Genomic DNA, 14953 nt, shown 5'->3' on the forward strand with positions numbered 1-14953 from the left:
CTTAAAACACTGTATAGTGCTTGAACAGATAATCACATAGTATATAAACAATCTTCTTTCTTGACCTATATAGTATATGGAGTGGGACTCAGGAGTCAGGATGCTCGGGAGCCTTCATCAGCACCATTTCTATTCACGTCAAACATGTGAAAAATGGAAGTATGTTGCCATCTAGTGGTTATCAGGTGGTAAGGCCCTCTAACTCTTCTGTTCATTCATTAATACCATGGACACTGCTCTCCAGTCAGAGAGATATGTAAACACATTCTCATTGCTCTTTCTCTTGAGAAAGAGTACATTCACTGAAACATGTTTACTTTACATACCAACATAGCAATGTCAACAAGTGGTTTTAATGGTTTCTGCCTTTCTGGTAGCCTATGCTGTGTTTGCCAAGACTATTGTGTGGCTTTATAGTGGCTAGAGGATGTACTCCCAAATTCACACAGCTTTCCTATAAACAAACTTTCACAAGCGGTTAAAGGGTCATTCCACTAATTTTCAACATTTTACTATGTCATTAATATACCTTAGAGCTGTTTATAAATTATAAATTTTATAAAATTATTAAAAAAGTCCCCCATTATGTGTTTCCTAGAACTGTAGGTCTGAAAATAAATCATTAACATGGTGAATCACATCTTGATGATGTCATCTACAGTATATTGGCCACGAGGGCTGGCCAATTAGAATTGCAGACATGCACACATTTTACCACCCAATTTCTGCACGGCGGCAGAAGCAGCAGCAATAAACAATAATGTATGTCTTACCTATTGGGAGAAAGTGCCTTTCCCTTTCCCCATGAATTTATCCATATATTGTCAGACTTATGAAAATAACAATTTCCTCTATATTTAAGCATTAAGCATATGTTATGCTTTACCAAATCAATAATGCAAGTTGAATAAACATGCTGGGGGATATGGCATTTTAGCATACCTCTACTCAAATCAAAGGGATTATTTTATATTTATTTCACTCGGAGGTACAAATATTTTTTCTTCTATTTATTTGTTAAAGGTATTTGTGTTTTTGCTTATTTTACACAAGATATGCTGTATTATGACCTGGGGACACAAATACTGAATGACCCGAATCTGCCTGTTATAGCACCACCATGTGGCCAGTGGCGACTTTTAAAAATGTAGGGTGATATTTCTTCCTTTGCCTAGAATAAAATAGTCCCCACTCCTTGGGGTATCCGTGGATATGCACGGCTTGGGATATCCGTGGATATGCACGGCTTGTGTGTGTATTTCAATCAATCGGGTCAATGACACATGACATGCACACATTTTACCATCCAATTTCTGCACGGTGGCAGAAGCAGCAGCAATAAACAATGTATGTCTTACCTATTGGGAGAAAGTGCCTTTCCCTTTCCCCATGATTTATCCATATATTTTCAGACTTATGAAAATAACAATTTCCTCTATATTTAAGCATAACAGGGGGGATGTTATGCTTTACCAAATCAATAATGCAACCGAAAACATGGAAAAAACTGCAAAAAAAACAAACACTGATACTTCTACTTTTGTAGGGTTAAATCCTCTCAAATTTAAATATGCTACTTTCTGAAGTCATTTGGCTAGATAAACAGTCAGGGGACATTTACAGGTGGATTTGCATCAGCGTAATAGGGGGGGGACATGTCACGGTTTGCAGGTGTTAGGACCCAAGTGCAGGAAACTCAAACAAAGGCAGGAGAAGAAGATCACATAAACTTGACTTTACTTGGGAAATGAGATAGGATAACAGCAGTACATACACTGAACATAAAACCTGACACTGAACAACCACAAGGCAGAGTTTAAATAGTCACTGGAGCTCATCACCCAACCTGGCTCAGCTGGTCCCCACAGGTGATGGCACTCAAGGCAATCAGAGTCAGAGGAGAGAGACAGGGGGAAATAATGGAAAAACGGAAGGGCTCAGGACGTGACCATGACAGGGCAAAGTCGGGGACAAAATTTATTTCAAGATTTTAAACAGTAAAATTACATTTATCACAATAAAAAACATTTGGTGAGAAGAATTATAACTATACTATATAATAAGATTTCAAAATTTAGATTTTGTTTGAATTTGATAAGATATATTTGTAACTGCAAGTTGAATAAACATGCTGGGGGATATGGCATTTTAGCATACCTCTACTCAAATCAAAGGGATTATTGTCTCCACCAGCCGAAGGCATGGGGGAGAGTATGTTTTGCACTCCGTCCGTCCGTGTGTCCGTCCGTCCGTGTGTCCGTGTGTCCGTCCGTCCGTGAGCAGCTAATCTCGGCCACCGTTAACCCGGTCGATGCCAAATTTTGCACACACACTCCCTGGATGCCAACCATGAACCTCTGCCCCAAACTTTCCAGAACGGCCTGTTATAGCGCCACCAGGAGGCCGCTTTGTGCAAAACAAGTTTTTGCACAGTACACCTACAGATTTTGTCCAAACATCACGCAAATTGGTACACAGTCTCTCTAGAGCCATTCAACCAAACCGGTCTTTCAGATTTCTCAGACTCCATCCTGATTGGTTAAGATTGGCTTCCAAAATTCACAGGAGTGCTCAACTCCCTAGAGGCCAAGGAAAAACCTTTGCCTGGAATTTTTCACATCTGCTCTTTATAGCGCCACCAGGAGGCCGACATATGTAAAACATATGTAAAAAAAATTCTATTATTACTCCTTCACATTTTATCCAAATTTCACGCAAATCGGTACACATGATCTCCATAGTCATGTGATCAAGACAGGTTTGTTTGATTTCTCATATTCCATCCTGATTGGCCACGATTGGCTCCTACAGTTTTCAGGAGTAGCAAATGGCCACAACTCCTCAACGCAGCGTCCGATTGCGATGAAACTGTGCACGCATATTCCCACTAGGCTGAGGAACAATCCTGGTGGAGACCTGTGCCGATTGGCACTTTATCTAGTTTTATATTTATTTCACTCTGTAGTGAAATAAAGGTAGCTTTTTGGAATGAGTGTTATTTTACACAAGATATGCTGTATTATGACCTGGGGACACAAATACTGAATGACCCGAATCTGCCTGTTATAGCACCACCATGGTGATATAGGGTGATATTTCTTCCTTTTGCCTAGAATAAAATAGTCCCCACTCCTTGGGGTATTTATTGTCACTGTACTGTAGGGTATAAAATAGGCACATACGTGAAATTCAACCTCTTCATTTACCCATCCAATCAACTCAGCTCGTGGAGCCGGCGCTCGGGTAGCAATTATAGGGAGTTAAGAGCCTTGCTCAGGGACACACATCGGCACATTGCTGGCCTGGCCTGGCCTGGAATCGTACCTGGGACAACCAGAGGCACTGGCTCCCGGCGGCGGTGGGGTGGTGGTGGTTCAGGCGTAGCGGATGGCAACCGCAAGGTTTCAAACCCAGGCTCCCCAGAGTGGGTGTCAAAGTGTCCTTGAGCAAGACACTGAGCAACCCCTAATTGCTCCTGATGTGCAGGTTGGTGCCTTGCATAGTTTCCGCCGCCATCGGTGTGTGAATGGGTGAATGTAATGCACAATCTATGTAAAGCGCCTTGGTTAAAGGCGCTATATAAATGCACAATTGTTTTCCTCCCCAGGCCAGGCTGAATCACTATTGTCACTAACCACTCAGCTATGACCACCATGGGACTGTAGGCCTGTGTGCAAAGTTTCATCAGACACTTAGTTTATGATTTGTGGTAATTTGTTAAAAACGGGCCACTCCTGAAAACTTTAGAAGGCTAAGCAAATATGACATGTCTTGATAACATGACTTGACTACAGATATGTACCACATTGCAAAGTTTCAACCTGATCGGTCCAACGGTGTCGGAGATGATCTGTTCACAGACGAACAGAGGTGAAAATAATTATAGTCTCTGCCTTTGGCCGTTCGGCCTGGCGGACACAATATAAGTACTGTACTTAAGTACAGTTTTGAGGTATTTGTACTTTGAGTATTTCCAATATCCAGTACCTTTACTTCTACTTCACTATACATCTCAGATCCAACCAAATATGGTACTTTTACTCCTCTACATTTATTTGACAGCTTTAGTTACTAGTTCCTTGGAATATTTGGATTATTACAAAACATTACCCACTTGCGATGCAACACATTGTGAGCTTGTAGATCGGCTACTTTCAAAAGATCTTTATACATTTGTACTTTCTACTTTCGCACTTTAAGTACATTTTGATACTTTTGTACATTTAGAATTCCGGACCTTTACTCTGTATACAGAGCCTTGCCGAGCCATGAGGCCCATAGGGCAGTAGCCTCTCCTGTTTCTGTAGCGTGAGGCAGCTTGATGTACACCCCCTGGACATCGCAATCCAACCCTTGATGGCGAGTGTCAAGCATGGAGGCACTGGGTCCTTGGTATGACCCGGCCGAGGATTGAACCCCGACCTCTCCCATGCAGTCTCAGGGCGGACACTTATAACCACAAGGCCACTGAGCTTACTCTGTATAGTATTTCTATATTGCGTTATTGATACTTTTACTTTTACTCAAGTAGGCCAAGTAGGCCTACTTTTTCCACCGCTGACAGTCAGTATCAGTTACGAAAGTAGATTCTCAAAAAAAACAATACCACCACTGGCACTGTACATCATCATATTGACCTTGAAAGTCTATTAACCATAGTTTGGGAAAAACCAGAAACCACCATGTGCGATGATGAATTTAACATTGAGCACATCTAACTGATTCAAAAGAAAGGCAAATAATTATCGAGTTAAGTTTACATGGAATCTTTAATAAAAGACAAAAAAGTGTTACACCCTGGTAGAAGATAGACACACACACACACACACACACACACACACACACACACACACACGCATAATAAACACACACTGTGCCATACTGTAGTTGGATTTATGTACAAACAAGTGATTCAAGGTGATCACATACAAAGATGTGCACATACAAACACGCATGCACAGTCACCCACACATGTACGCGCGCACGCACGCTCACACACGCACGCGCACACGCACACACACACACACACACACACACACACACACACACACACACACACACACACACACACACACACACACACACACACACACACACACACACACACACACACACACACACACACACACACACACACACACACACAAAATGTGTGTACGCAGTCACATACAGCTAACTCTGTCAAGGCCAGTCCAGAGGACATGCTGCTTATGCTGGATTTTTACTGCAGCTCTGATACAAATTAACTGCTGTAATTATAAGATTTCTGGCATAATTTCCCCTTGGGACACAATAATGTCCCTGGGTACTATGGCTTTAAGGACATGTAATCAGTCTAATCTAGCTGTGGCACCATGCAAAGGCAGAATGAAAAGTTATTTGGAAGCCACAGCCTAAAAGAAAGAGTTGTCATGAAGGCATTTGACAGCGCTCAAAGTCATTACATTTACATATTTGGCAGGACTCTGTGATATAGACATTGACTGATTTGGCCTTCTCTTAAACATTGTGTTTGTAAGACATCACATCACCCACATAATAGGGAGAAGTCTTTACTGTATTTACAACATATTATTCGTTGTGGTCTGAATTCCAATCCTTAAGCTTCAAGTTTGGAAAATGCTGACCTCAGTCCTCAGTGTTAATTCAACTTTGAGTGTGCACCCTTACGGGTCCATTTGGTTCCATTTGTACTCTCAGAATTAAATTAACACATTAAATCAACTGCCTGATGATCACAAATAATGGCAGATCTCCTGACATTATATTTCATATTCCAATATCCCTACTTCCTCCTCACATAATTGTTTGGCCATTTGTAGGCCTGGATACAGCACACATTGATACACAAAAGGAACAATGACTTGGAATGGTACAATTCATATCGCTGTCAGGTGTAAACCTTGTATGTCTAAAACCATTACTGTTCACGAAATGGAAAAAATAACATATGCTCCAATTGATCCAATGTAGTTCTATATGTCACAAGCTCTCGTTATACCCATTCATTGGTTAAATATTAATAAAACCCACACTTAACCCAGACAAACACTGTCAATCTGGTGTCCCCAATTTGGGCATGTCATATCCAAGACTGCATGACACTGCAAAACGAAGTATAAAATAGGGCATAACATAAACCATAAAAGCATGAAATATGGAGATACAAGGTTTCTGCCTGACAGCAACCATATTGATGTAAAGTGGCACGCACTGCCCCAGTGAATAGGAAGATCATCAAACCCAACCTTGCGTCACCAGGACTTTTGCACGCGGAAGAAAGCTTGGTGTTCCCCTATTAATATCCGGTTATTTAGTTATCCGGTTGGTTAGTTATTGTTCCCCCGCATTAATGCCGAATCGAGTAACCTGGTCTTGCCAGTTGCTACAATTTTGGACATGGACATTGTTTATTTTAAAGACGTGCACTACTTCACAGGTTTATGGGTAAACTAAAATCATGATGCCTCTGATCGGAGGGAATTATTTTAGAGGAGCACAGGCTAATATCAATATCCGCTCTAGTTTACACCACCCGGTGACGCGAGGGGATATACACTCTAGACTGGATCAGAGAACTGCAAAACGAGCTGAACTTAGTTTACATCAAACCTATTTTAAAAACCAGTCAGCTTAAAGAGGAATACCACTCATTTTCAACATTGAACCATGTCATCAAACATATAGTTGTTGTGTGGAAGGAATAAAAACAAGGTCCCCCCCCCCCCCCCCCCCTTCTGTGTAGCTTAGAACTGGAGGTCTAGAACTTGGGGTCATGGATCAAGGTGTCGTCATTCTTGTTTATTATTTCCACACAACAACTGTAAGCTATATTAATAATGACATAATTCAATGTTGAAAAGGAGTGGTATTCCCCTTTAATGGAAATGGATGCAAAATGTGAAAGGGCTTTCCTGGTGTGGGGGTGCGAGCAGTTCAATGAGAGGTGGAAAAAACAGAAGGAAGTAGGTAGACAACATATCCCAACATCAAAAGTGGAGAGCGAAAGTTAAAGCGTCCCCTCGTCCAGCAGTTTGTTGATGCCGTGGCAGATCTTCCTCAGATAGAGTCTGTACTCCTCTCCGTCCCCGTACAGCTCGGCCAGGAAATCCGCGTGGGCGAAGTGGTTGAAGACGTGGTCGATGCGCGCGTGCGAGCGCACCGTCAGGTGCTGCTCCACGAGCAGATGGAGCAGGTCCCTGCACTCCAGCAGCAGCTCCGACAGGATATTCCGGTCGAAGGTGTACTCCACCTCGTAGAAGCTGACCGCCGTCATGGCCGCCTGGTTCATCTTCTTCTTGAAGCGCTCCACCGTGTCCAGCTCGTCGGGGCTGAACTGGTGGTTGCGGTAGAGGATGCCGATCTTGAGGGCGATCTTGATGACGTCCTTGATGACCTTGTGGGCCTCTTTTTTGCTTTTGGTGAACTCGCGGCTGGCTTTGTAGAGCTCGTCCAGTATCTCGCTGCTGGTGTCGTCTGTCAGCAGGTTTGCCACGGCCATGGTCGCCATCTTGCTCAGGATCTTCTTCTGGGCCTGCAAGGCCAGGGAGCGAGAGTTGAAGCTCTCCTGCCCTGCAGAGAGAGAGAGATACAGAGAGAGAGAGAGGGTTGGGGTTAATCGAGATGCTCAGAGGTCTTCTGGTTTGTTCTTTCTGTCAAAGCAGAGGATGATTTATGCCCAGAGGATTCAGGAGATGAGTCATCACTGAGCCTCATCCTAATGAAGTGACTGTTGATATTCTGCGATACTGTGAAAATGTCAATTTTTTTTTTAAAGATGGGGGGCTTTTGCCTTTATTGATATATCACAGTACTGACAGGAAATGGGGAGAGAGAGAAGGGGATCGAGTGACACGCCGCAAAGTTCGTCGGGATCTGGAGTGGAATACGCAACACGCTGTCATGGTCAGCGCCTATAGCCTGGACCTAGCCGTCCAGGCCTGAAAATTGTCTAATTGTACAGAAAAGTATTATAAACATTATTCATATGGCTCTCACAGCACTGGGGTTGAGATGAGTGCATCGGATGACACCATTTTATAAAAATGGAAGGGAAAATAAAACCATTAAGGGAGAGAGTTTGCCCACATGCTATAGATGGGTGGAGGACTTCCTGTATTGGCAGCAGAGTGGTGCTTGTGAGGACTAACTGTGCTCTGGGAAGCATCAAGTGGCTGTCTCAGCACAACGATGATAAGGACCTCTCTGCTTAGCTTCTCTTCTCTACAGGTTGCCACTGTGCCACGCCCCACTGCAACGTTATGATGTAATGTAATACAACGGAACGGAGCTTGTCTGTAGTCATATCCGGAACTGCCAGTGGGCTAACGTATCTTTGTAAAATGTGAACAGTGGTTCACTGGGTTGATTCGGTGCACTATAGGACAGAAATGTTTTGGTTTATTATGTGGCAACAAATTAAACACCAGATAACTCCAATTATGATTAAAGCTAAGGAAAGAGGCTTTACTTTAGTTTTCAGACAGACAGACAGACAGACAGACAGACAGACAGACAGACTATGTCCAGTGGGCTGACGTCACATCAGGGTATCACTCATCAGCAGGACCACCTGCTTTCTTGTCATTATGATTTTAATAAGGCATGTGACAACATAGAAAGCCTCATTTACCAAAAGCTCTCTCCCTTTGATTTAACCATTTAAGCCAATCAATGGTGTAGTACAGGCACGTGACATTATTCTTGAAATCAAATCAGAAAGCTCATCCATCCTCTTTCTTGCAAATGTGGCATTTTGTGCGAATGTAAGTAGGGGCGAATCCGTGACATTTCAAGTTTTTTTCGTCTGAAGCTAAATGGCATTTCGTGTTCAAACAATTAGCTATCAGTGACATTTAAAACAAACTAGCAAGGCTGATGTACTGGACCTAGAGCTATAGAGCAGTTTTTTCTGGCAATCAGGATGTTATGTAAAGTAGCTTAATGTGAGCAACCGTCGGGAAATCAGACTTGGATGTAACCAGCAGAAAGTAAACATTTCACCAAGGCTTATCAAGTGACACCACAGCAGATTGTGGCAAGCTAGAACTAAAGCCTGATTTATGCTTAATCATACAATGTAGTAATGCAGAACCTTCTCCATGGTTTTAGCTCATGTTTGTATAACATTTACTGTAGGCTCACTATGAAAACAGATTCACAAGCACGCTGCACCTGCACGGTGAATATCCACTAGTCTAGAACCCAACCCACAATATACACGTAGTACTGTCTGAATAGTAATTGGCTCAGGGGACAGCTCTCTCCTGCTTGATATGAATCCAATTCAATTGAAAAGTGTCTCAAAGTCTCAAGACACTTTACATGTAGAGCAATAACAGGCCAAAGGGACATCTGACCCCCACATTTTGAAACTTCATATTCACGAGACATACTGTAATATCACTGATCCTAGGCAGCATGCAAATGTTGGTTACATCTGAAACAACAGCATACTGCTCATGAACACTGTAAACACCATATGTTGCATGCATAATTGCGAATGCAATGAGCACTAACTATGAGACCCTGCAGATCATGTCTGTCTGTGTGTCTGTCCCGCTGTGACACCACCCGCCCGCCACCAGAGGGCGCAGCTGTAGCACACACACACACACACACACACACACACACACACAGTAGAAAACTTAAAAAAAATAAAACTAAAAAGAAAAAAAAAGTACGTAATTTATTCTAATTGTTGTTATTGCAATTTACGAGCTGCGTTCGCTTCACGCGTTTGCGCGTCTTACTTGTTATGTCCAGGGACACAGTATAGTTTGTTTGGAACGTGAATGGCAACAAAAGACCAGGATATTGAACTGTGGTTTGCATGATTGTGTCAGATCTGCAGCTCTAATCAAACAGGCTCTCTTTGTGTCTTTCATTTCCTATTTCTCTGAGGCAGCTCTTTGTTCTATACCGTGTCCGTACACTGTAGTGTTTAGGAGCCCTGATGGAGAGATCGCTAGTCTAAGTGATAATAGCACCCAACTGTCTTTAACCTGTAATTACCCGCTCACCAAAGAGTACACATGCTATTTTCTGTGTATTTTTGTGTGTTTTAGTGGCGGTATCTCTATGTACATATTGTATGTTCTAGCTCAGAGTTGCTGTATGCCACATAATATGTACTTCTATTGGCACTATGTATAATTTTGTCATCCTGTTGCATTCTCTACAGTAGCCTACGGTATATTTTGTATATCTCTTCTGTTGCCAATTTATTCATCCTATCTTTGTATTTTGTTTCCGGATGGATCAAATTGATTCTGTATTCTACCACAGTGAGTATGTCAGAAGTTGCAATTCCAAATCCTAAATTGTACTATTATATTGTTGGGCAGAAACCTTGTCTCCATATATATATATATATATATATTAGGGATGCACCGAAAGGGAAATTCTTGGCCGAAACCGAATACCGAATATAGGAAACAGTTGGCCGAAAACCGAATACCGAATAGCCGAATACATCTTTGTTGTAAAGCTACCTGATTATGGCAAAAGACATGATTATGGCAAAACCTAACTTAAATAATAAACACTTATGGGTCCATTAAAAAAACATCTAATTAATTGGAGGCTTTGTGATTAATTAATCTAATTTTAATCGCATATCAATAGGCCTATTTGACCTGAGCAGTGAGCTTTTTTTTCCTACATAATCATAGGCAATAAAACAAGTAGTAATAATAATAGTGATAATAATATTATTTATATAATGCTTCTCTGAGTACTTAAAGATGCTTTTCAAGGGGAACATGAGAAAACAAATAAAAAACAACTTTATTACGGAAAAACTAAGACTATGGAATAAAATAAATGAAAGTGGAATGAGATAGCTGGGGAAAGTAATATTCAAGAGGTGGGTTTGAACTTGGCATGTCTTTGAGAAGTGCATAGTTTCGACAGGTCTGCCTGACAGTGAAACTAAACACGGGCAGAAGCAAGGATAGTCTATCATTCATTTATAATGGAAACCAGCAACATGTTGATGCAAAGACGTGTAGCTGCTCCAAATGATATTCCCATTCGTCTTTGTGTCTGCCCGTGTAAACCATAGTGTAAACGCAGCATCGAGTGTGAGGGGTTTAGTTGGGGAACGGAATACGGATGGAAAGTACTATAGTGTTATTAAGGAGGACTCCTTCTAACGATATGGACCAGAGCTAAACTAATGTTAGCTCCCATGCTAGCTAGTAGCTACCCTCGTCAGACAACACCACCACCATCCAGATCGGGTGGAAGGCAGCTGCTGATCACTTTGCTTGTGCCCGTGGATGGGAAATAAGATTTAAAAGGCTATGGAAGCGTGAATGAAAGCACAGATGTGTGCAGTAAAGTTGTGTCGGACTCGGATCTGTCTGTGCATTCCGTCTGCTGACTGCTGCGTGTGTTGTGTGAGTGACTGTCTTAAAGAGCGTCATAAGCATGCGCCCTTCCTGCGCTGGAAGTAGCAGATCTACAAGTTATCTACCCGTCGCAATGCACAGCACTTTGGGCTTGTACATCTGTGTTTTTCCTGCAGTTTAGTTGAATTATATCGATTCACAACTTTAGGACCACTACTACTATTCAGTGATATTTTTCGGCTTATTTGAGCCGAAACCGAATAGGCCGAAAATACATTTTTAGCCATTTTCGGCCGAATATTTTCGGTGGCCGAATTTTCGGTGCATCCCTAATATATATATATATATATATATATATATATATATACATATATATAAAAGAAGAAATCCTCCCATAAAGTAATGCCCCATTACTTTCCTAATACAGTTTCCCACAAAAGTAGCAAAAGTATGCCAATCTACGAACTTGTATAGATCAAAATGCACTTGAGTAAGTACCAAAAGTTTCTTTTGGGTTATTTCATTGTGCAAATCGCAATGCTTCGTGCCATGTTATCAGCTATTTGTACTAATTCTTAAACATTTGTTTTCTAATTTATGGAATTCCTTAAATTTTTATTGTATTGCTTCATGAAATTACTGAAAAAAAAATCACTGAAAATCACACAAAGTTTAGCTTTTTGGGAATGTTTTTTGAAAATATTTTAAAATAATAAGAGCAAAAGGTAGGAAGTAAAAAATAAAGCACAGCTTCTTCTGTCCGCGCATGGAATCTTAGATGTGCCCATACCCAGAGAGAGAGAGAGAGAGAGAGAGAGAGAGAGAGAGAGAGAGAGAGAGAGAGAGAGAGAGCACCTTTATTGAAAGGATAACCCCTTGAGATGTATGGTCTTGTTTTCGAGGGGGTTGTTTTCACTCCTTAGTGAGCATGTGACAAATAAAAACTCTTTAATCTTGAACCTTATACCCATTGGTTTAATCTGGAGCATTAATCTAAAAATGAGGTTTCCCTTTGGCTGTGTAGTCTGTTCTTGTGAGCTTATAATGCCCAAGGCCTGTGATGATCAGCTGTTTGAATGCTACTACTTCATATGACTAATCGACCTTTAAATGAAAGGTCTTTTCATCTGTGCAATTAAGTAACCAAGACAACCTCAGATCACTACGTCTAACTAGGTCTTTTGAAGGGTTCATCCCTTCCTGTTTTTATACGGCCAGGACTAATTGAACTGATTGCAGCCAACCACACGCACTGCCTGAGGGCTGTTCCTGATTGTCAGCATGACATATAGCCATGATTCTCATGCCCTGGCCTCAGTGGCCTGTGTTTCACACTTCAGAGAGGGAGAGGAAAACAAGCGATAGAACATAAGTGGACTAAAGCACTGGTCCGAGGCCCAACAGGGCTCTGGGACTGGGAGAGTACCCTTTTTAAGTGGTGCAAACCACTTCCTTAAGTGATTATGTGTGTGGGTCTCTCTGCCTGGGTATGTGTGAGCACGATAACAGATTTTCACCACCTGTGCGCAACCTAACACACACACACACAAACACACACGCACATATTAACTGTATATATGGTGATTTCAGGTGTGCCAGTACAGTGACAGTACAGTACAGTAGAGGGTACAGTAGAGGGACCCCCACACGGTAACTCTGTCATTTCTGTTACCGTTTCGGCTCGCTGGAATCGGGCCGGCACCCTGGGTGCGTTCCTGTGGGGGTCCCCCCCCCCCCCCCCCCCCCGGGGACCCCCACACGGAGTTGCACCACTTACTTCACACGGGTGTGATTTATTTTATTGTTTTCATTTTTTCAGGCCCCCTGTACAACACACTGCACACTGTTTCAAACCTTTCTCTAATACTGTAACTGTACTTTAAACTGAAACTGTATTCATGGTTGTTGAGACGTTATATTAATAATCAATTGTTTTATATTTAGTTGTATTTTAAGTTTTTAACGGTTTTTCTTCTGTCTTGTAAAATGTTTTCATATAATGTATTTTATGTGTGGTGTGATATTGTGCTCTGGGGCAGCAGAGGGTTTCGTATATCATTCCACCTCCTGCACACATGGTTTGTTTAGAGTAGCTTCTACTAAGGTAGTAGCTAATGGGGATCCAAATAAACAATAAACTGTAAAGAAAAAGAAAATCTCCGGATTAATTTATATCTCAGAGTTACAGAACTGTAAGGGTCCATTTGTCCATACACATATCCTAGCCCAAGTGTTTGGGCTTGGATATGTGGATGTTTGAGGATGGGGGTATATGCTTTGCAGAATGCTGACGGATTCTTTTAGCACCTAGAATAGTAAAGCGAGTGTTTGTAGTCAAACTGTGCCTTCTGGACAGCTGCACTGCACTCAGAAGGATGTTGTGGGAGTCACCCAGGGCCATACGCACGCACGCACGCACGCACCACACACACACACACACACACACACACACACACACACACACACACACACACACACACACACACACACACACACACACACACACACACACACACACACACACACACACACACACACACACACACACACACACACACACACACGCACGCACGCATGCAGGCATGCATACGCATGCAGGCACACACCCACATGTTACCCAGAGGCTGAAATGAGTGACATGGATGGGTCACAGTGACAGAGTGAGTTAGACAAGAGTGGAACCTGTCATGGGAGAGTGTAGGCTAGAAAACTCTCTTCCAATCTCTCTCTCTCTCTCTCTCTCTCTCTCTCTTTCTCTCTCTCTGTCTATCTGTCTGCACGCACGCACACACTCCCTCTCTCCCTGACTAACACTGACAGATTATTCATAAACTATGTTTGGGGTAAGGTTTGTTGACTGTATACTGATGACATCAGGGATCTCCATATATGGGCATAAAAGGGACAGGGAATGACGGTGTTGGGTGAAATCAACCCTCAACGTCTTCTGACAGACATTATGGTATAGGCGATGGGGGGAGAGAAGCCTTTCCCCACAAGGCTTCCCTCCCCCAACCCCTCCCCTATTGGGCGGGGTCTTTCCTTACTGGGCGAGGTTTTTCCTTTTCTTTTACATGACTTGGGCGTGTTATAATAAAGTAGACTAGCCAACTTGTAGCATGCCTCGTTAGGCAATAGACTTTCAATCCATACCTCTTCGGTTGAGCTCATATCATTTTTGTGTCCACCACAAACAACTTTTTGTTGTGTTGCAAGTGCGACGTGCTTGCGGTTATGTTTAGGTTTGGGGTAGGGTTAGTAATAGTGGGGAAACGACCGGATTAAGGTTGGTGAGGAGTCCGTTAAAACGACCGGATTAAGGTTGGTGAGGGGTCCGTTTAAACGACCGGATTAAGGTTGGTGAGGGGTCCGTTTAAACGACCGGATTAAGGTTGGTGAGGGGTCCGTTTAAACGACCGGATTAAAGTACATCTTCACCCGTGTGCTTTGTGTGGTGCCACTCAAAGTGACTACTGGGTTGGGCTTGCTGGATGCATATTCCAACCCCTAGTATGTCTAGTAGACGTTGAGGGGTGATTTCAGACGCGTGCAAGAAACGAATATCTAATGTGCGGCTGAGCATAGACAATTAGACATGG

General features: G+C 42.4%; 1 protein-coding gene across 1 annotated transcript in view; it reads right to left on the minus strand.

Moving 5' to 3' along the window:
* Positions 1 to 4755: 4755 nt before the first annotated feature.
* The window catches only part of tnfaip8l3 (tumor necrosis factor, alpha-induced protein 8-like 3), a 26927-nt gene continuing 16729 nt past the window's right edge, over positions 4756 to 14953 (minus strand). The window contains exon 3 of the mRNA XM_083759653.1: positions 4756 to 7572. Coding sequence (XP_083615779.1) covers positions 7010 to 7572 — 563 coding nt within the window. The 3' untranslated portion in view covers positions 4756 to 7009. The remainder of the gene's footprint in view (positions 7573 to 14953) is intronic.

The sequence above is a fragment of the Protomyctophum parallelum genome (genome assembly GCF_964188405.1).
Source record: "Protomyctophum parallelum genome assembly, chromosome: 2".
NCBI lineage: Eukaryota > Metazoa > Chordata > Actinopteri > Myctophiformes > Myctophidae > Protomyctophum > Protomyctophum parallelum.